The 23,570-nt window shown below is 37.2% G+C and overlaps 1 protein-coding gene across 1 annotated transcript in view; it reads right to left on the reverse strand.

Moving 5' to 3' along the window:
• The window catches only part of STARD9 (StAR related lipid transfer domain containing 9), a 97,374-nt gene that overhangs the window by 41,484 nt on the left and 32,320 nt on the right, over positions 1-23,570 (reverse strand). The window contains 11 exon segments of the mRNA XM_053980684.1: positions 716-793; positions 2,558-2,655; positions 3,056-3,256; positions 3,473-3,570; positions 4,553-4,620; positions 5,490-5,562; positions 7,752-7,821; positions 12,989-13,101; positions 13,556-13,617; positions 13,705-13,737; positions 15,697-15,813. Coding sequence (XP_053836659.1) covers positions 716-793; positions 2,558-2,655; positions 3,056-3,256; positions 3,473-3,570; positions 4,553-4,620; positions 5,490-5,562; positions 7,752-7,821; positions 12,989-13,101; positions 13,556-13,617; positions 13,705-13,737; positions 15,697-15,813 — 1,011 coding nt within the window.

A 23,570-nucleotide genomic window follows, 5' to 3' on the forward strand; every position in this document is an offset into this window, starting at 1 on the left:
CATGTTAGTTTTCTTATTCACAGCTGGCAGGCATGTTCTTTCACTCTCCAGTATTTCAAGGAGGTGAAATCAAGAGAAGGAAAGAGAAAATACACGTGCTGCCTTCTAGCATCTAGCCTACATCTCTCTAGCTATTGCATGCAATCTTTTGGCATAAAGAACCAGTGAAAAAGCAATAACTGAGAGATAGTTATGTGTAAATACATCCTGAAGTGTACTTTCTGTCACTCTCAGCAAAACATTCTCTCCATAGCTTGGAAAACCAAGACACTATTATTATTCCAAGAGAAAAAAAACACCAGGGATATCAGCTGTATTGTGAAGGCTCACGGATGTTCAAAACTCCTTTGCAGGGAGAGAGCATGCAGGAAATGTGAAACATCAATTAATCTCTTGAAACTTCAACACCTTTAAAATGAAAATATTTCTATTTCATGGTTTTTCTGGACAGGTAAACCATCCAATTCTATGAAAGACAGGCAAGGAAATCCTTTTGAATCATTACATGACTACTTATACTTCAGGTTCATCAGTACAATGACAGAAAGAGGAGAAATGACAGAAAAGCAATTAACCTTATAATAATTACAAAATCGCCCAGAGAACAGTTTCATTTCTCTCCAGTTACAATAAACATGGCAAGATAAACAGGTGAGATGAAAGTAAACTACCTAAAGTAACACAAAAGCTCCAGTAGGAAAATGTTGATACATACCAGTTCAAAGCTCATCAGCATAGTTTTCAACCTATCAATTTCTTCTCTCAGTTCTCTGATCAGTTTCACATTTGCATCCTGAAACATTGAGATACAGACTGTTGGAAAAACTCTAGCTTAAGAAATCAACCTGGAGATATTCCAACAGCCAGGAAGAGAGGAGAATAGGCAAACTCACAGCAGTACTCCTTGCTTCACTCTGCCAGGCCCTTGAGATGTACTGCCTAGGGACAGGTGGCTCTCATCTTTGATAGGTTCTGTTTTACCATAAACTTTTTTCCATCTCTCTTCTGAACAAAGACCTACCATAGCATTTGTTCCCATCATGACCAGATGGTTACATCACTACTTCTAATGATTTACCTTCAAAATAGTTCCATGACATCAGAAAGATGCTGTTACTTAATGCCGGCATACAAAATCCGATTAGAGGAGATGAAGCCAGAGAGTCATCCAGGATGGTATTAAAAGCCTTTACATACATACATGAAAATACACACATAAAGCTGATACATAAGGAATTTCCTCTCTGCTTGGTGTGAGGCATTTATCTCACTTTCAGAGTAAGCGTTTCTGCACTGGCAGTTTCTGGAAAACAGCTTTTACAGACATTTCAGACAAACTCTTGGGTCAAGAATCAGCTTTCTCTGAGCTGCCAGGTCAATTTGCAGTGAGGGGAAGAAGACTGAAGGGCTGGGGTCGAGGGTCTAGCATGGGCTGTGCAAGAGAGTGATGGGTACGCAAGTTGCGAGGCTGTGAGAGGCTGTGTGTGACAAGTGGCTTACCCACGAGTGTTTATGTGACTTTAGCCTGTCACAGAGCTGAGAACTGCTGCTGGCAAAACCAAGCACACAATTGCTGCTACTATTGATGTCTGAAAACAACTTCTAGGCACTGGTAATTAAAAAGCAAATTAAATTTGAGAAACCTAGGATTAGAAGGATTTGCTTCTACCCAAATTTAACAGAGTATTGTTAGGAAAGCAAATAGTGAAGTACAACCCTAAGATTCTATCCTTTCGTGTACAAAATAAAATCTTGATGCGCTCATGCCAAATCACAAAAGAATACTACTAAAGCTGTAAAGTCAATGGATTAAATATTAGGAAATGGCTGGAATAAAGACTTTTTTTGAAACCTAAATTCACTGTATATTACTTAAATGAATGCGCTGCGATTCAGTCCTTAAGTTATGCAATCATGTGGAAAGGGAGCCTCATGCAGAATTCCAGGTCAAGAATGATCAGTTACAGAACAGCAATTCTAGAGTTTTATATTTCTAGCATATGTGGCTGTAGATCTGAATCAGTATGTGCTGCTTAAATTTTGCTGTAAAGACAGCAAAAATTATGCACTTCCCCATGAATTATTTTTATTGCTGGTTCTCATGACTATAGCATCTAAAACCTCCAAACTGTTTTAACACTCTGTTTTTGAGAGAGTTTACATTTTTCACATTTGATAAATGTGGACTGAGCATAAGGGTGGAAAATGAGAAAAAAGCGCACACTGAAAATGTGCCTTAAGCATCTGAACATCTAGGATTGACTAAGAATGGGATAGCAGGGGCAGCAATAGAATTCAGGCCTCCAATGCAGCACCTGACTCTCTCCTTAATACTCTGCCATCTTTAAATTTGTGCAGCCTGTGAAGAAACTCTACATAATCAAACAAATGAACCTGTCATAAAGTCAGAGCTCATTCCTAGAACAGGCAATGAATGAAGCTTGGGTTCTGTGGCCAAAATTATTCCCATATATTTAAGGGTTTCATTATTTTGTGTACTGAGAAGAAGACAAATTGTGACTGCATAGGCTACCTTAGACACAACTCAAGGCCTCACCTCATTTACTCTGGGCTTGTTAATAATATTTTTGGCATTTGCAGCATATCTCAAGGTACTCATGGTCTCGTTGTAGCTGGAGCTGGCAGGTGAGATAGCTACAGACAGAAAACAAATTACACAATTTTAAAAAGCATTCAGTTTAACCCATAATTTTTCAAAAAGGTTTTTTTTTTTTTTAGTCTTGCTTCTTTAAAAGATAAAAAATGACCCTAGGGTTATTTCATTAAGCTCACAGAGAATGTCTTCTCCAGACTGTATTTATAACTGAATGAATCACCTAAAATCGAAGCTATCACCTTGGTAAGACTCTTAAACATAATTTCATGCACAATCAGCATGCATTTTCATTTCCTTGAGTATTCTATGAAGTATTTATGAAAATCTTCACAAGGACAGATTCTAAGTGTTATAGCTGTCTTCTCACTGCAGTAGAGGTGTGTATTAAAGGCACAATGCAGTGCAAAATGTTAAACCATGAATAGAAACCAAACTCACTGGCAATCATGATGGTCTTGGAGTTGCCCCCCAGACTGTCCTTCAGCAGCCAGGTGAGGATGGAGTCACGGTACGGGATGTAAGCCGGCCGCCTGGTCCCGCTGCTGCCGCCGGAGGGAGGGCTGTCCACATGGCTGCTCTCCCCTTCACTTGTGAGGGTGTTAATGCTCTGGCAGCTGCTGAACATCTGAGAATTTTGTGCTGAGGGAGAAGTACCACAGAGCTCAGGAAAGGAGTTCTTTTTTTTTGTCATGGCTACTTAATTTTCTTAGATGTCATTACCATTTATGAAGACACCACACAGCTGTTCTGTTGAGCTTTTTGATGTAAATGCAAATAACATTTACACTCAACACACAGTGAGTGAGTCATCTGCTTTTATCACTACCCTTCAATATAAAGAACTAATGTGCTTACCTAAAGTGGATATGACAATTCCAAGTGTAACTAATGACTTGTTAATATTGGCACCTTCGGTAATTCTATCTTTACAGTAACTGGGATCAGCTCTTTCACTGCAGCAAGCAAGCGTGAAAAAGACAATGCAAAATAAACAAAAATGCTTAATTATTAACATACAGTCAATATGAAAACATTATGTATTTTCAAGCAATACAATAAAACAGAAATTATGAGCTTTGCAATTAAACAACCCATATTCTTCAAATATTTCGTATTTCCCTCTATTTCAAAACACCCAAACAACCGTGAGCAGTTGGTGCAAGATACAGTTAAAAGACCTAACAAAACATAAACTCAATTGTGAACTGGGCAACTCAATCATAGTGGTTCTGAATTTAAAAAAAACAACATACATTTCACATCTCCACAAGGGTAGCCTGGCTCAGTGCAAAAGTCTGCATATTCCCTCAATGCCACTTTCTCTGACCATACACACATGGTAATTTATGTTCTTGATAAAATAAAATCATTTTCTATAACTGTTCTATAATTCTTCAGCACAACTTCCATCTTTCTGTTTTCTGTCACATCCAACACAACCACATGTACCTCACTGAAATGCACAACAAAGAGACTTAGGAACTTTTGGAATATGAACAACATAGACAGTGAGATATATTTCTATTATAAATAATATAAATAACTATTTTCTCCTGCCCATGTTAGGCAGCCATGAGGAACACATTCCTTTTTGCCCCTCTCTTTTCAAGGACAGATTAAGTAATTCCAACAACACCTACCAGAAAAGCCACTTAATAAGAATATGAAGCTGAATTGAATTACCTTAAATGTATTCAACAACACAGCATTGGTTCTGAGAACCCAGGAATTCCCTTCCCCAATGAAAACCAATACTCAGTACAGAAGAACTATTGACAAAGACAATATTAATATTAATATTCCCTGTTACATTATAAGAAAGTCAAGCTTTCTGTTAGTTCAATGAAATTTTAAAATATTAAACTTCATCTTTTAAGGCAGTACTGCCAGCATCTCCAGAGAAAATTACCTCTCTGCCCTTTGGTATATTATTACCTGCCTGCAAGGTCCACTAAGTTGATCTTGCTTGCAATTTCAGACGGAAGATTGTTCTCTAATATAGCCTGAAGGAAAAAAAAAAAATCAATAAGGAAGATTATTCCCCTTAATTAATTAATGAAAATAAAATTGATGTGCTCTTTTGTTTGAAGCTGAGTTGTTCATATGACTGTCTCACTGCCTTTGTTTGTGACCTTGATCCTCAGACTATGTTCAAACCACTAAATCAACAGCTTTCTCACCCCACAGAGAAACTACCCTCTTATGCCAATTTCCTCTCAAAAAAACCTTTACTGACTAGAGACTGTGAAAGGCTTTCTTGTAGACCTTGCAGAGTTATTTTCCACTAATGTATTCCAAAGGTCTTTTGTGAAACTAAGGAAAAATATCCCCAAATGTTCTGTGATTACAGGATGTTAGAAGTGTGAGATAGAAAAGGTCTATTGGATCACTGGACGACTTCCCTGCCAGGGAAGGATGTAATTCCTCCAGAGAAAGGCTGCATTGTCTCAGGGAGAGTACTGGATGCCAAACAGATGAGTACATCTTAAAAACTGGATAGATACAAAATTTTGGTATAAACTAATGCTGTACTTCAATTAAGAATCTTAAACAAGTGTGATAAAACATAACCTCAAACATATTCACATGTAATTTTCACAGCATCTGAGGGGTTATTGCATTTCAAAGGGCTTACTGAAACTGAAAACATTTATTTTAAAAGTGAGGTTTTGGCATCACTTCTGACTATAAGCTTGCACAAAGGAACAGAATGCTTCAATAAACACTCAACACATCTGCAGTGTGATCCAAAGGAAATTATTTCCTTCCACCATTACTACAAACAACACAAAACAGTGACAAGTAAACAATGCACAGTACAGTGAACAACGCTTTTGAAAGTGAAGAGGAAGTTGGATTATTTTTAGCTAACCTGAGTGTAGTGTATGGTGAAGATAGCATGGGATCTGCTGCTGGCATTGTGAATATGTGTAGCTGCTGTGATTCTAGAAAGAAGAACAAACCATTAAATTACAAAGGGTTACTTCCCTGTATTCAGGGAAATCAAAATCAACAAACACAGCAGATAAGTGAAACTTGGAGAATATGGCAGGCTGCATTCTTGGATCTGATTCCTGAGCATTTGGCAGAGAACATGAAAAGGGAGAAACTGAGGATGAATTAGAGGTGTTTTTTTTTCCACCAGCAGCACTCTGAGGAGATATTTTAAAGCAGCCTTACAGCACAGGTATAAGGTGTAACATAAGCAGAGAACAGAGCAGAGAAGTACAGCCAGCAACAGCATCAAACAGCTCATCCTCAATACAGAGTGCACAAGCCCAGCATATCTCCATTTGTCTCCATTTTTATCCCTTGGCATTTCCAGAGGGTTCAAAAACCTTCATACACAACTTCTGGGGTTCCTTTACCCTGGTACAACTCTTTTACACTGCCAGAGGAGGCCAGTGAGACTGAGCAGTCCACCCATGTGAGTGCTAAATGAGTACTGTAATTCCCTGTGTGGCACTTGCCTGACTCTCTGACACGGACAGACGGCTCTCGAGCTCTGACCCAGCGCACTCTGGCAAGCAGGAACTGCTCACAGAAGGAGCAGTAGAACTCTCTCACTGCCTCTGTAATGCAAACTTTTGGAAATTCTACTTTCTTTATTGTTGTTTTAATTAGAAAAACCCAAAGACAGTAGCATTTTGTCCAGGGCAAAAGCAAGGACACAGGTTTTTCTCCTTTGAGCTTGCCTTGAGTATCAGCTATATGTGCAGCCTTTATCATCAGTTTTGCCAGCCTGTCCTCAACAACGGTAGGTAATTTTAGTAGTGCAGAAAAGGACTGTGGCACCATGCTTTTGTTACCAGCCCAGCTGTCAGAGCACTGCAGAGAGCACTGCAGAGAACTGCAGCTGTGTGTACGTTGCTGAGTGCCCAGGGCACGAGGGCAAAGCCAGGACTCTCCTCCCAGTTGTTCTCTGCTTCCTGCGCCTCCTCCACTCCTGTGAGTGGCCACTGCCAAAAGCTACAGGCAGCTGAGCACATCGTGATTATAAGCGAGCCAAAGCTGAGGTAGCAGGAGAACATGAACTAGTCTCCAGATGCTGGAGGAGGAAGACAAAAAATTAGGTAAAGGGCAGAAGACAGAAAACAGCCCCACAGTGGGCAGAGAGTGTAAAGGCACAGCACCAAAGGTTATAAGGTAAAAGAGAAAAAGATAGTGCTCCAAGACTTGGAGGAGGAAGATTTAGCACTCCTCACCTCCAACAACACACAAGGTAGTTATAGAGAAAGTTCACATCTCAATTACTCACAACCCATGTAAACCATGTAATCACCTGGAATTTTGTTGTACTGAAATAGCCTTTTTTTACCATAAAGCTGCATCTATTAATTGCTACAAGCAGAAACAGCAAAACTTAATCCTGATGTATATTCTATGGGGTTTTTTGTTATAATGTAGCTTAGTTTTAAAATAACATTATCACAGTTATTTTAAAACCTTGACTACTCTTATGATAAGACTTAATATCAATTTTGGAACTGTGATTAGGATTTGGACGATTCTTTCAAATCATTTTCCATTACTGCAATGGCACCCGTAAAGATATTCAAGGTTTCTTGTCAAGAAGTATCTCAACTAACAAGAGCCAAAATCATTGGCTTCACCAGTGTTCCAAACCCCACAGTTCACTGACAGCAAACACAATTTGGACTAGGAACTTATAGAAATAAAACCAAATAATTGTAAACACAGTACTTCTAGAAAATAAATAAGTCTATATTATATTTTCAGCGGTTTAAAATCACTGAATTATATCACAAAGTGAGTTGAAAGCTATCCAGTTTAAAGTATCATGAGCAAGTGAAGGGGAAAAACAGATGTATGTTTACAGCAAAATGTTTTCTTGGCTTGCATTTTTTATCACTGACAGATGGTGGAATTTTGTAGGTAAGTCAGCACAGGATCAGTGTTGAGGAAAGAACTTCACGAGTGCTTGTAGCTCTTGCTCTGGACAATATGGTGATAGGTAATGTCTCATGTGTGTCTCATATGCAGGATCACCAGATATGACATCCTGTCATCACAAAGCACTGCCAACCCAGTCAGTAAAATAAACATCAGTGAAATCAACACACAGTGAAAGAAGAGTTAAATATAGATGGAGTTGGTTTGTCATGTAAAATACCTTTTAGCTATTCCTTCTTCTAGAAGTTTTACAACTTGCTTGTAGTCTGTAACTAAATGCTGAGTCAAACCTGCCAAAGATTCAAGAAGAGTTAACTACTTAGCTTTCTCAGGAAGTTTGATTCAGCTTATCCAACAATTTACTCATCAGGAGAATAAAAATGTTCTGCTGAGATGACAGTCTATTATACAAGTAGTCTCTCAACTAGAGTAATTTTTATTAAAAAACACAACTATTAAATTTTTTAAAAAATTATGTAAAAAATTCTAGTTCATCCTTCTGATGCAGTGACATTAGTATGAAAAAATGCCTCATACCTTCAAAGATCAGAACTTTTCCATCTGCACAACAATGGTATTTAAAAAACAGTATAAGTCCATAATAAATTTTCAGCTATGCCACCACTTATATTTGGGTACAGATCCTATAAAAAGATTTTGGCCATTGCCTCTGGGTGATGTTTCTGCTCATGCAACTGAACTAGGAACCAACCCTTCTGAATATTCACCACTTAGTTAAATAGACTTTAGCCTGCACTTGGGAATCTTCATGCACTTTTCACCTCACAGGGCTTTTTGAAGGATCCTCTGAATGATGATATGAATCATCTGGCCTTTTCTTGTCTTCTCCTTTCAGTTTGTTTTTGGTTGGTTTTTACTTGTCTGTTCTTAAAATCTGATTCTGTTTTTAAGGAGGGGGAACCCCCTAAAGAAAAGAAAGGAATCCCACATTCAGAGCCTGCTGTGCTGGAGGGGTGGCCATGCCCAGGAGGGGCCCAGTGGAGGGCGGTGTGCTGCTGTGCTGAGGCACTGCCAGCTCCTGGCACAACGCGAATTCCAGCACACGCGCAAAATCATCCTCAACGGGCTTGTATTTCCCACAAATCTAGTTTAATATGCCTCACCATCAAGGATTATTTAGCATTTGTACCGCAGTGACTCCTTAAAAGACACCTGAGTTGTGAAGCCAGTCTTTGTCATACCACAGCTAGCAAAACATGCCTGTGCAGAACGTGTTATCTCACAGCTGGAATCCAGGGCAACTTCCTCCCCCTCCACTGATTTAGGTTTGTTTTACTACAGACCACAAAAGTGTGGGTGAAGGGAAAGTACTGAAAAAAATATTGATTTATTTGGATCAAATAATTTTTCTACTGTTAGAATGTAAGTCGAGATTAATATGAAATTCAACCAGACTGAAATAGGTACTTTTGATATTGTTAGAGTCTATCCTTTCATGATAACAGCTTGCTTAACTCTAAATGAAAGTAAAATCTAAGGCAAAGAAGGCATTTAACTTTATTCCTTTAATAACTGATACATATAAAGAAAAAAAAAGATTTTTGGATCACCCACACTTGAAAAAAAAAAAACAACCCTAACTGCAGTGTGGGTGCAGGAACATTTGCACACATAAAAAGTATAGGATGATTTTCAAACAAAAGTATTTCTTCTGCTCTCTAGTGTCTCTTTACAACACATTAATTCCAGAAGTCATCACATTTTCCATTTGAGAAAGAGGCCCATTATTTTTCCAGCCGCACTGGGATCTTCAAAGCTCAGAATATGGAAACTATCATACATTGTTTTCCCAGACCCCTTTTCAGGGTCTTATTTAACTGAATAAAAATACCATTATAAAAAGGAGGCATGGAAAAAATTCTTACCTGCCTACATTTCCCTAAGCACTGGAATTGTGAATCTAGCAGAGAGTTTAAAACAATTAGCTTTTTAATAAGGTTAATCAAATATTTTAAATGTTGCTTGAAAAGAAATATTGAAGTGTTCTGTTGGTTGCCAGAAAAAGAAAGGTTATTTTCAAGTCCCATAGAAAGATCAAAACCACTTGCTTGTCTAGAAATCTGCCTTGGAGTAAGAAAGGATCTCCCCCAGAAATCTGTCTCAGAGTAATAAAGTAGATTGCATCATTTCCTGATTTAAGAGAGGTCGATTCCTTAACAGTGCAACCATCTGTGAGGGAGAAGTTTGAAACTATTCCAATCCAAAGCACTGAAACACTTTCAGCATTTTAAAGGCTACAATCTCTCAGCCTTTACGTGAAAAAACAGTGGGTTGGAAAACACTTGAAATACTTAGTGTTCAGAGCTGGGACTTTCTGACTGGACTTGCAAATGGAAAATGCATTGCCCAGGGCATCTAAGTGTCCTTAAAGGGATTAAGTTTTCTGATTTCCCCCTCTCTCTATTCTTCATCCACAGCTAACCATACTCTGGATGTCATTGACACCAAACACACAACTAAAACTAATGTACACTGAGAAGCTCCTCATAAGAGTCAGTAAACCTTAAAATTGCTGATTGCTTGCAAGAAATACAATGCAAATACAGATGCTAGTCCTTAACTTGCTTGATCTATGGAAAACAATGGAAAATTTCTGAGCTTTGCTGATGTTCACCAATTTAATTTCTCCCATGCAGTAAATTGCCTGGAAGTAAAGCTCAAACCATGCTCTCCTGGTAAACTTGCTGATAATTTTGATCTTAGCTGTCTAGCTATTGTAAATATTATTCTTGCACTCTGATCCTGGACAGAGAGACTACATATAAAATTTCCAAAGACTACTTCAGCACATAGAAAACCCTCATTACAGAGCTCAGCAATTTTTGATTGCAGCAATACATTAGTGCAGTTGAGAAAGGTTTTTTGTACCAGTGTTGTGAATCTCTTCACAAGAGGCTTTCTTGAATTTGGTCTTATTAAATCAAGCTGCCTATACTTGAAACTTGCATTTAAATCACTGCTGCTTATTTTTGATGTGAGCTAATGAATGCAGTTCCATCACACCTTATTAGTCCCTCTCCTCAACAGACACTAGGGCTGTCTCAAGTAAAGCAAACTGTCACAGCTCTCAATTGCATAAACTGCATAGACAAATGTATTAATATATATTTGTATACGTATGTCTAAAATAAAACAACTTTCATCTGTTGCCCTAAGCCACTGACTCATCAGCCTGAAATTACTTCAGTTCACATGGTCTCACAAAAGCATCCAATTGCACCCCATGGTGTCTTCAGCAGAGAAATTATTTCATTTCTCATGCACGTGATCATTCTTTTTAAAAAAAACATGAATCACAGTTACCATTGAAAATAAATTTTATCTTATAGGCATTAACATAATTATTTTTTAAGGCTGTCATAATATACAGAGGGAATGAATAATCTAAAATAAATTTACAACTGTAGTCAAAAGCAGCAAATATTGCTTAGGCTAATTTTTTGCCATTATCTCTTCTCTTAGTTTACAAAATCTAATCAACTGGGAACTTTATTGGCATATTTCAGAACTCTAGCATAAAATTGTTCCAGTCAAAAGTTTCAGTTGTGTCCAAGAATAAAATCCTTATTCAAAATTGGTAAATAAAAAAAGCACAATAGAAACAACCAACCAACCAACCCCCCCAACGAACCCCACAAAAACAACAACAAAAAAATCACAATAGAATTGAAAAAGAAGTGACAGAATTGGTCTGGAAGGTTCCAGATGAAGACAAAACAGTGACAAAAGGCAAGCCAGCCCATTGGCAGAAGTTATAACTTTATTTTCTTTTAGATAATTGAAAGTCCATTTTATGCAGCCAAGGAATCACTGGAGATATAAGGCCTAAGAAAATAGATGGAAATTGCCAAGGAAGGAAGCAGTTTAAAGACCCTTTCTTGTGTGGTGAATTAGCAGCTGCTAAAAGAAAATAATTAGTCTTTGAACTCCATCAACAATGAAGTTCTCCAATAACAAGCAGGTAGAAAGAGAACCTTGGAAAGCCCTCAATAAAAGCCAAATGAAATCTACTTTTCAAAGAATTATGTTTGCCATACTAATGAGATCATCAATTAATCTATTATTTTCCAAGTCTCCTTAAAACAGAATGCTGATGTGCTGGGAAAGCACAGCTAAAACAACCAGAATGTCTGATAGTCCTTTGTGTACAGGACCCTGAAAGTTCAACACTTCGCAAGTGCTGATTTCAAATTTTAAGAGGAATTGGTGACAACCATGGGTTGCTAGATGTGCTATGACCAATACAGCAGGTGTGCAAGGAATCCATTCAATCAGGCTCCATTCAATCACACAGTCAAGTCAATCTGTTGTCACATCTTCCATTAATCTCTGGAGGAAGGATAATTACATGATGTGTAATGCCGTAATAAAGAAAAACAGGGAGAAAAATCAACCAGGGAGAGCAAGAAAAACGTAACAGAGACAAGGACTCTATTTAGAAGCCAGGACAAATCAGTATTTGCTCTGATGTGACAGGATCCATAACATTCAGTGTGATACTCATTTTGTGTACTAAGTGCATACTTCCTAGGTATTACTGCTCACTACCAAGCAGTTGCAGAGGCAGTGATACCAGAGGCTACTCTGGAATTCTGTCCACTGGATATAAGGCAAGAAGAGAAGGAAATGTATGCATTTACTTTCTAAACAAACCCCCAATTTGGAAAATACTCTTCCTTCTGATCTCCACTGTAAATCTACTTTGTATGATTTTACACTGGTGCACTGATTTTTGAGATGTGATTTTTGTGAGCTATTGATCAGACACACAGCAACGTAGCTGGCAAACTTTACACCAGGAGTGAATCAATTCATGAAATGCCAAAAGCCAAACTGCAATTTAAAACTTTATGAGACCTTGAGGTGAAAGCACCAATGAAAACTGAAAATAAAATGGAAGTAGAAAAAACAGTGAGAGAGAAGGTAAGAACTAAAGTAAGAAAGACAACTGAAAAAGCTGACAACTGAAAATCAAGCTTATTAGGTTTTCACTTGGGTGAGATTTTCATTGTTTCTCACTTCCTGTCCTGCAACATCAGACAGTTAAATTTATCTACTTTTTTTGTTTTTTAATGTATATCCTGCTGCCAAGGTATGAAACAGGTATGAAGGGAGCTTAGGCTGGTCTGGAGAACCCATTTAGAGCTAATGTTGGTTAATCTTGATTAAGTTAATATTTCTTTAAAATGAAAAGAAGAAAAATAATATGGCTAGAAAGGCAGACAGTGCAGGATATCCAGCCAGTAGGATAACAAAAGCAAAGCTTTCAAAGCTTTCAGTGTACTACAGGTGATCACACAAGAAAAACATTTGAGAAAAGTAACCCTGGAAGGGCAGAAGCAATTCTGATCATTGCAGGAACACATGCAAAGATGCATACACGCCTGGCATGCGTCCACCTGCAGTTCTGCTGCTAATTGAGAAGCCCACTCTCACCTTGGACATATGGTCCTGTTTCAGGGTGCTCTCGAACTCGAAGTGTGTAAGGTTTCTTCCGGTCTGATTGTTTTAACAAGTCTCGGACACGCTCATTATAGATTTCAAGAAAACTGAAAAGAAAAAAAAAAGTTAAATTCACTCAACTAAAAACAAAATAAGAGGAGTAACTGTATATTTAGACTATGTAACTGACTCTTTTTGCACTAGTGGGCTCAAATCCCCAGATTTCCAAACACAATGCTTTATAAGGTCCAAGGGAAAGATGAATAAGACAGGAATATAGGATTATGGCTCAATTTAGGAGTTAAACAAAGCAAGTAAATTTTCACTGCATTCCTATTTCAGCTGTTTATACAAAAGTGAGCAGACAGCATCCAAAGAACTATACTTAGATGGAAAACTAAACCCAATACTTTCTCATCATTCCTCTGTCTTTTCCCCCTTGTTCCAAAACTACTATCTTCTAAGAAAACAGAAACAAAACAAACTAGTCTTTACTTTGTTCAGTCACAGGAGTGTGTTGTTAAAGCTTTCATGTTGTTGTCCAAAATAGTAACAACTTACCTGACCTTTACCCTGCATGATGCCATCTGGTCTGAATAATCATCCTTCCTAGAAAAGAGGCCCTTCACAAACGAGAAGTTTATGTAAATTTAAAATACATTAAGAAAATCTAACTGCTTAAACAAATTCAAGTGAAGAAAAAAAAATACCTCACATATACGAGGTGTCAGCCCAATGGATGCCTTCAAATAATAAACAGAAAAAAAATTAAATAATATGTTTTCTACCACTCATGCAGAATCTATTTTTAAACAAAAGCCAAGTTTTAAGAAAAGTACAGAATCATAGTGCAGTAATGACTGTATGGTGGATTACAACATAAACAGCCATGCAGTGTACTGCAGAACAGCATCTCTATTTATACCAAAAGTAATTTTAGAGCAATATACACAGCATTGATGAGAAGTTTAGAGGCTTGGGTTAAATCCAAAAGCTGTTTGATGTAATGATATTGGACATGTCTATGTCAGAGGTGTTGCAGACTAGATGAAGCCAGGCCAACAGTGAAACTAGCTTGATTGCTCATGAATATTTTTTGGTTTTTCTTATTCTAGTTTTATTTCTTCATGCTATGGCATCACTGAGGAGCCTTGGAACAGCTTTATATTCTATATTTATAAATTTTGTGTCTCAGAGAGAACAGGATATGGGGCTGCTAACAATACTCAGACTAGGTGATTTAAATTTTGCCCAAACAGCCTACACAGCACTGAAGTAACAGCATGATTTTGTGTGATGAACTCTCCTTATGATACGATTGCTCGCACTTTAGCAGTGCCAATACACCCGGGGAAAGACACCAGGGCTTAGGTGGATTCTGCTTGCTGAATGGCAAGAAAGGCTTTTTTCAGAAGGCACACTTGAAACTGTGTTAAAAGAAGAAAATCCAGGTTCACCAAGTGGACCACCATGGAAAAAAGTTCTGTTTATACCAAACACTGGAACACTGTTTCACAGTGAATACATGTTCTTAAAGATCAGCCCAAAGCAGTATTGCACTGGAGAAAGAAATTTTTTTTTTAAACAAGAAATGCCTTAGAAACACAACATCCAGAAATTTCCTTGAAAATAATGAAAATTTCAAGTTGTGGCCATTCTGAATTTCTAAGATATTTTCAAAATAGGGTAATACAAGTATCCTAGTTTGCCACCTATTAACCCAAATTTCAACAATTCTTCAGGCTTTTATGCCATTAAACTTGATTTCACATAGAATCAATAGAGAATCTGGTAATAATGTAACTAAATCCTATTGTTGATGTCTATTGAGAAAATAAAAATTTAAAAATCCAAACTGTCATCAAAAGAACAAGCTATGCTAGAACAGGCCTCTTATCTTTGGGGTTTAAACACATTTTGTCCTTATTTCACCTTAAAAATTGAATCCCATGGATGTAGAAAACACCCGTCTCCTTATGCAAGCTATTAATTTTTTTTTTTTTCTTTTCAGCAGTATGTTTCATCAACAGCTAAGAATATTCATGGATAAAAATCAAATTGCGTTCTCTTGCAGCAAAACACAGGAAATCATCAACTGAATCCATCAATCTGAGTAGCAAGATTAAATGATTAGGTGATGCCTGGTAGACAATCTCAGAATGTAACAGCTTCTGTAAATTCCATTCAAATGCATGTCAAAACCGGAAGTGAAGTATTACTTTCCACAGGCCAATATTCCAAGTAATAATCAAGCCTGTTACAAAACCATTACTGTGAATTGTATCCAGTTTTATTTGTGAAAGTAACTTAATCTCAGCATAGGCCAGATTGCCAAAATATCATACAGGAATGAATACTCTGTATTATCTTGGGCTACAGTTCTGAAAATCCAGAACTACTCCAGGATTCTTTTTTTTTTTTTTTTTTTTTTTGTCCTCTAATTCTGTGATAAGATTGATATGTAATAAGAAGTTTATCTAATAATAAATATTTAAACTAGACCACACTTTCTAATATTTTTACCTGATACTCTATTTATTACCTAAATGTAAAGGCTCACATATTATACATTTAAAACCAAATAAAACATGTATAAGCATTCTGCTCAACAAAGCACCACAACCACCATTTAAAAATAAAGCAATGTTTCTGCTAGACATCCTGCCCTCAACCCTAAGTTTAAAATGAATGGTGTAACTCACAGGTGTACCCATCATTGTGTAAGTTTTTCCTGAACCTGTCTGTCCATATGCCAAGAGGCAGATGTTGTATCCTCTAAATGCACCAGACAACACAGAAGTGCCAAGGTCCTGGAACACCTGAAAAGACCAAGAGAAATAAAACAGTGCATGAACAATACGTCTCCCTGCAAACACTCTTCATTACTTGCAGACCTTGCTCCTTTAATAACTCCATGGGAACATTTCTATTTTATCAGACTCAATGTTGAGTGCTCAGCATCCACTTGTTAGATCTTCCTTAAGATACCGGTATGCCAAGCATAATGCTGACAAGGAGCAGCAGTGTTTAAGTGCTTCCCTGTCTGCTATGTCTTATTTTATATTCAGACTATGTGAATTCTTGAGGATCTCTCCTACCCTGAGTGTTTACAGATCCCATCATAAATGCAACTGAAAGGCATGATCGAGGCTCTTTGATGCAATTACATAAACTCAGCATCAAAATTACAGATCAGAAGCAAAGCAAAGTCTAACCTGCATGCAGATTTCACTCAAGCAATATTTCTATCTGACTCATCCGGTCAGTAAGTGACACCACCAGAGGCTACATGTTTTATCTTCTCTTCCCACCAAACACACAGTGATGTGTCTTTTTCTGCTCATTGTATTACAGAGCCAAGATCTGTTACCACCAAATCCTTGTCAGCCTCTCAGGACTTCCAGAGCTTGCACTGGTCTTACTAAAGTAGGACTGCTGCTAAAGTTGGGCCAACACTGGCAATCTACCCATACAGGAAGATCTGACCAATTAGCCCTCCTACTTTCCTTTTACCTTGCTCTCTCTCTCTCTCTCTTTTTTTTTTTTTTTTTTTTTTTTTTTTTTTTTTTTTTTTTTTTTTCCCCAGTAAGGTTTGCCAGGAAGTGCATTGTGGATCAAAAGGTTCCAGCAGGCAGGCTGCCAACCCCTCTGCACATTATGGCCTTGTAGAAGAGATGTTACAAACATTAATGGTTTTGCTGTTCACATAGAAAGCTGGTTAGTAAATATATAGGAATTCAGTGTTTCAGTGCTGTGAAATCTCATCCACTTTTCTATTTGCTTCTCTAATGGACAGATAAATGTACTAAAACTGATCCAAAAATCAATAGAAAAAACCCCCATAGATATCACCTCTTTACCTAAACTACCTAGAAAGCAGATTGCAAATCCTTTCCTGAGACTTTAGTTTTCAGATCATAATTCAACTCAAACTAGGACAAGATGCTAATTTCCAGCTGAAGAATCAATAACATTCCTATTTGGCAAAATTTGACTACCCCTGTTTGTATTTGTAAAGGTATGTGGCATCTCAGAGCATCCACTTCACTAGGATTATCAGCTCAAGAAATTTCTCCATTCAAAACATACAGAGAAAGCCATGAACAAAACACAGGGATACAAATGTAAGAGACAAGGGATAAAAAAAAATATATAGAGACAAACTCTCCAGTCACTACTGGAGGCCATTAAGAGAATGAAGCAGAGCTTTGGGGAGGACCAACCTGGACTTCACAACCAACAATCTGGAGGAAAAAAAAGAAGCAGGAGAATTTGGGATATTTGAGTGGAGTCTGCAGGACTGTGTAAAACTCACCAAGGATTGTTTAAGGTGAGGAGTATTGAGGCAAGGAATATTAATTAGGAGTAGAGTCCAAGCTGATGGTCAAGGGATTCAGGGCAGTAGGTGCTTCCGAGCACACACACATTTGTCTGTGAGCAGCAAATTGGGCTATGAGGCAAGTAGAAGCCCTGCAAAAAGATTAAAAGGGCTCAGGGTCCAGGGAAAGTTATTCTCATGTGAATTCTCCAGTGAACACTGAACTTTCCCTCAGTAGGAACACCGCTAGGCTCTCTTCCCTACCTGGTTAGCATGTAAAACTTGCAGGACATCTCTAAGCCAGGACACTTAAGTTCAAAGGAGAAAGTTCCTCCTGTGTGAGCACCTCAATGAAATCAGTAGCTGGAAATGTGAATATAAGGGGCAGGAGGAAGGAATTTGATCTAAGGTCAAGATGGCAAGAACTAGTTCTGAAGATTGACAGAGGACCAGAGTCAAGTAGTATAAAGGACTAAGAAGTTACAGGATGAATTATCTGGAAGTAAGGGGAGCAAGGCAATACTGTGCCCATTTCAGAGTATCAACATGGTATAATTCAGGAATTTTGCATGGCTATTGAGCAGCTGGACTCCATATCAATTTAGAAACCCACACTTCACATGGTAGAACCTCTCACAACAGGGATAAATGCAGCCTAGAGAAGTATCTTGATTCTTGGATAGTTTCCTCATTAAGTGCTGTCCTGCTTTCTGAAGGTTCACAATGGCTCTTTGAGAGTTAGCAACTGAGCTAAGTATTATAAAATGAAATCTTCACAGGTGGCAAGCATTCAGGATAGCAACACTAATCAATGTCATCTGGACATTGAAGTTGGTATTTTAGAACAACAGCACTTTACTTGCTCTGTTGTTGAAACTTTTGTATGACACTGTGCAACTCATTTAACATTTTCATGGTTAATTTTCCTATAGATAAAGTAGGAATAATGCTATCAGTTAGTAGAAGATTGTGGGATGTTCTCACTAGTGTTCATAACACCCCCTTTGCGATTCTAGAGCATCCATAGCAATTTAAGCCAACTGTGCAAATTATGGGGCATGCCCTCTCTCCAAGAGTACCTTGGATGCTCTGAAAGAAAAGCCCCTAACTCCACAGTCTTGGTTAAAGCTGTTACATTTGCTCTGTATTAAACACACATGGTTACTCAGATGCTTTAATTCAAATATGTTTCAAGACAGACCCTTCTTAATTAGGCCTTGAGAGAAGACATATAATACAAGCAAAACTGGATACTCTGAAAACAGCGACATAACCCTAGGATGGTGACGCATCAGAATTTCAAAAAAATTATTTGCTGAACTTCTATTAAAGGCTGATTTGTACTGTTTTATTTTCATTCTTTCTAGTAAATTACTCTCCTTCTGTGAGGATAAATTACAATTAATTTAATTGAATAAAACCTCAATTTAGTCAGAAAAGCCTCTTTGTTTTGGTGTACTGCAGAAAAAAATGGAGAAGTGAAGCACAGCAATGAATTTATTACTTGTATAAAAGGACAGAGAGTAATTGAAATCAAAGCCTTTTCTAATATCAGAGGCATTAGTCCAAATACCCATCAGCAATAACAGCTGTAGATTATACAAAAAATCCTCTAATTAATCATTCTGGGCATATGTACTAACATATTTCATGATACAATAGATTGAATCACAGATTTTGCTGATCATGAGGTGGGGATGGCAGGGAAAAGAAGATTCTTCTGGGAGCCTTCCAAGTCTCACATTTGAAATGAAACTTCAGGAAGATGAGGATTTTCAAGGAACACGAGTTGGATATGGTTTCCTGCAGAGAACACACCATTTGGCTGAGACAACTCTGTCTTCCCTGCATGGCTGCTCTGCGTGACTGGCACTGTTCACTTTGTTCCACACAAGAATGAGCCTTTCAACAAAGCCCTAACTGGCTTTGCCATGTCTGTTCCCTGCACTTGTCCAGCTGTATGTGGTCCATATCCCATGGTGATCTGTGAAATATTCTACAGTGTATCACTTGTCAACAATCCTAACAGTGGGAAAAAAACCATACCTTTCTGAAAAAGTTATGAAAAGGCATTAAGACAACTGTTGAATTATCACCATTGAGTTAATACTATTTAAAACTGAAGACTAGAAAGACTGTTTATTTCTTTTGAAATAGAAATGTATTAGAGGTTAAATGAATGTGCCACTCTGCAAACAACCTCTGAAACTCTTTTGGAAAAATTATGAAGCATAAACTTAAGTCAGCATGGACCACAAACTAAATCCACACCAAAAATCCTGCAGTTAGTATTAAGTTCATCCCTGACAAGAACATCAGGATTTATTAGTCAATTCAAAACAAAATAAAATTTGGTAGAACAAACTGAGATATGGTTTTGGGTTACTTCTTCAAGAATGCTTGAGAATTTGAACCTTTCCACAAAGTCCATTTTTAAAATGTTATATGAGGAATATCAATTGGAAATGCACCTTGTCTTACCAAAAATATAAAAAAATTGGAGGAATCTAGGAGATTTCAAAGAAGGATAGCACCTGTCCTAGGGAACAGTGATGACCATGTGCCAGAAGACGTTTCTTTTCCCCTTTGCATGAACCTTTATAAATTGAGTTTCACAATACTAAAGTAGTAAAACTCTTCCTCTTTAGAAATTGGAAACATGTTTTGCAATTAGATTTGTGAGTAATAAGCATAACAACCTTTTTCACTACTAGGAGATTTATAAGAGCAATAGTCTGTTCTGATTCTTTCCTTTTTTAACAGCAGAATCAGAAATCTTCTCTCTGCTCTCCTTTGCTAGCTTAAAAGCCAGAATTTATAGTGGGCTTTTTACATCTTTCTTAAATAATGAATTTTCAAGACGCTGAAAAATACCTTATTTATTAGCCTGAGATTATATCACATTTTATCACATTAGACCTGCATGTCTGTGTATAAGTATGCATTAGCAGACAGATGACTATATTTTTTTCTGATATATTTTTTCTAATATATTTTTCTGATTTTTTTTTTCTAATATATTTTGTTCTATTGCTAAGAAGTAAAATATGGCATGGAGCATATCCAGTTACTCACCAAAAATGAAAGAATTTTCAGATTTCATTTATTAACAGTAATGATTTGGGACTTTAGTTTAAAAATTGAAATTTTTGCTCTGATATTAAAAGTGTGAAGACTTTTGTTTTCAAATTCTTCTTTTTAAAAAGGCTTATTTATCTTTGAAAAAAAGTTTAAGCATATTCTATTTCTCCCAACTGCCTGTGTATATTATAAAGACTTTTTTTCTTTTATATTCTTTGACTCCTTAGTTATTACCAAACCAATGGCCTGTGGATAATCCCTTGAATCTACAACCTCTCTGTGACACACACCAAGACAGACACAAGTGTATTGACTGGCAGTTTTTCTTTTGTTCCTCCAAAAGGTTGGAGATAATTAAACTGTTCTCTAATGCATGAGATTCAAACTAATGCTACTGACTTTGTAAAATGAGGCTCAGTTAATATCAGTACCTTTGACTTTGAATTAGTATGCATTGAATAGATACACATCTAGCACAGCTGATCACAACAAATACATATTTTACATTGTAAGTGGAGGGGGCTCTCTTCATTCTCTGATAGCATCCCTCTTAGACTAGTAGATGCTTTAATTTTGAAGATAATAGGGTCATTCTATCAGAAATGAAGTTTTGGCAGAATAAATTTCCTGACCATAAAACGTTCCTTTCCTAATCCAATCAGAACCTGGATTGCAAGAAGAAGAAAAAAAAAAAAAGAAAAAAAAAATTAAAATGACAGTAAATTGACTGTTATGCTTTGGGATTTAATAATTTGGGAAATTGAATGTTTTTCCAAGTCACTAAAGCCAAGTCTCAGAGTCACATGAAAAAAAAATCCAGTAAACTTCCAGGTACGACATGTAATGCTAAGTTTGCAAGTATAAGGGATCAGTATTGATAAATAAGCATTTTCTGGCACTCAAGGCTTTTTTCCCCTAAGTAATTTCTGGAAAATAAGACTTGCATTTTGCTTTGAGAACAACGAACAAGCAAGGACCAGCTTTGACTGAAGCAGAGGAAAAGGGAGGGGAAAGCAGAAGGAGGAAGCTACAACTTTTACGAGCAGCAAGTTAATAGAATAGTTTATCAAGTCTTATTTGGACAGCATCTATTTTCTTATTTGCCAGAAATGGTCAATGTGTAATAGTAACATTAGGACATTATATCAAACTTGGAAATCTCAGAAACTTCAAGAGAGTTTATTTGGTAAAGGCAAAATAAAATTGCTATGTATTACAGGCATAGTTCACAAGCATCATCATTGACAATTCACCAAAAGGAGTTTAACTGAAAAACATTAGGCTAAAAGTTAGAATACTAAAATAAATTCCCACAGCTAATAACTAGGACCAAAATCAAAAGACAATTATCTTCTTGCACAGCACAATTTTAAAATAGCCTTTAAAATACCTCAGTTTTATAAAAGTGGAAAAGACTCAACTGAAGCAAGACACACAGCCAAAAGCTGCTTTTGACCACAGAACCAAGTGACTTTATAAAGGTTGAAAAACTCGACAGCCAGATTTCCATTAAAGATTTGCCATGCAAGCGAGATATGGGAAAACTTCCTCATCAGTACATAGAAAGCTTCAGAGCATCAATGCAACTGCAGCAGACACAGCTACAGAATGAATTAAGTGTTAAAGAGGTGCTGTTATTTACTATACCAACAAAATCACACTCAGCCAATAGGTCAGGGCAGTTTGAGTAACTGCATGAAGTCTAAGAGGCTCAGTCCTGCAGTATCTGTTTGCCACAGTCTCCACTATGAATTACAGATATGCTGCATCTCATAGTTGGTGTGTTTTCCTTCCAGAGCCTTGCCCACCTCAAGCTGTTGCTGTTTGGGTTACACCTAAATCTCGTTTAATTCAATTGTTGCTACATCTCGAATGTAGCTTCCAAGACTCAGATTTAAGGTTAAAAAAATATTACATTAAATAGAATAAGCAATTCTTGCCAAAATAATGAAAGCCTTCATCCCACAATCTTTACAAACCCCTCAAGATTAATTTAAATAAGAAAGCAGAAAGAGAATGCAAGGAAGAAATATGTAAAAACAAATCTAGGAGGTTGTTGCAATAACACAAGGCTTTTTCTGCACGTGTTTTGTCTTAACAAATATTACACAAATGTCAGCCGAAGGGCTTTCTGTACATGGCCAGAGAAAGCACAAGCAAAGGGAAGCACATTATGCTGATCAGATGCACAGAACCCTCCACTGTGACATTTGGATTACTTCAGCAACATTACTCCTTGGTTTGAATGGATAAAGCGGAAGGGGGGAAGGCATCGGTTGGTTAGTTTGGGAACGTTTTTTCTCTCTTAACAAGAGGCCACAGCTTCACAACCAGGATTATTTCTTTTCCTTCTCTCTATCCTGCCTTTTCAGTTTCTTTTTCCCAGTCCAACCGGAAACAGGGCTGTGAAAGAGACGGCTTCTCTCCAGCTCAAGCAGCTTGGCCCCTGGCACAGGCATTTGCAGCAGAACTTAAGAGACAGTTCTGTTCTTGGCTCTGCCAACAGACTTCCAGTGTGTCTTTAAATCTCTTTGTGCTTTAACTCTCCCTGTGAGAGACAACAATGATTTCTTTGTTCTTCTTATCAGGTGTAATTTTTTTCCAGTGGAAAAACTGTCTGCTCTGTGTGGTAATGTATGGACACACACTAAATTTAACAGCATGAAAGTTCAAGCTTGATTAAGGTATTTAGGAGAAACCATACAATAAAAATACTAGAGAAAGTCACAGATAATATGTGACAAATCTATTGTTCTCCTGTGGAGAACAGGAGGGAAAATATTGGATTCTAATTAAGCTGAGTAGTCGCTTTACATTCCTGGCATTTTATTGCTGGATTATATATTCATGAAAATACACCTTATTTACTAATTTTAAAAAATCTTGCATTTTGAAAAAAGGAAAAGGTCTGTGCTTACCACATCAGTCTAATTTAGAAATGTTCTGATAGAACTTGAACTTTTAAAAGTTCTAAACTGCTTCATCACCAAGGACACAACTCTACTCTCTACTTCTTTTATTCTTTTCTTTTTTATAAAATCTCTGGTATTCTGCTGAAAACACCGGCTTGTGTATTTTCATCTGCCTGTACAAAAGCACATACCTCTCATCTCTTTTCCTTTCCGACAGGGTTTCCTATTGTGTTATCATTGATTTATAGAAGAGCAATTTTTATGT

This window comes from Vidua macroura, chromosome 6, assembly GCF_024509145.1.
Source record: "Vidua macroura isolate BioBank_ID:100142 chromosome 6, ASM2450914v1, whole genome shotgun sequence".
Taxonomy (NCBI): Eukaryota; Metazoa; Chordata; class Aves; order Passeriformes; family Viduidae; genus Vidua; species Vidua macroura.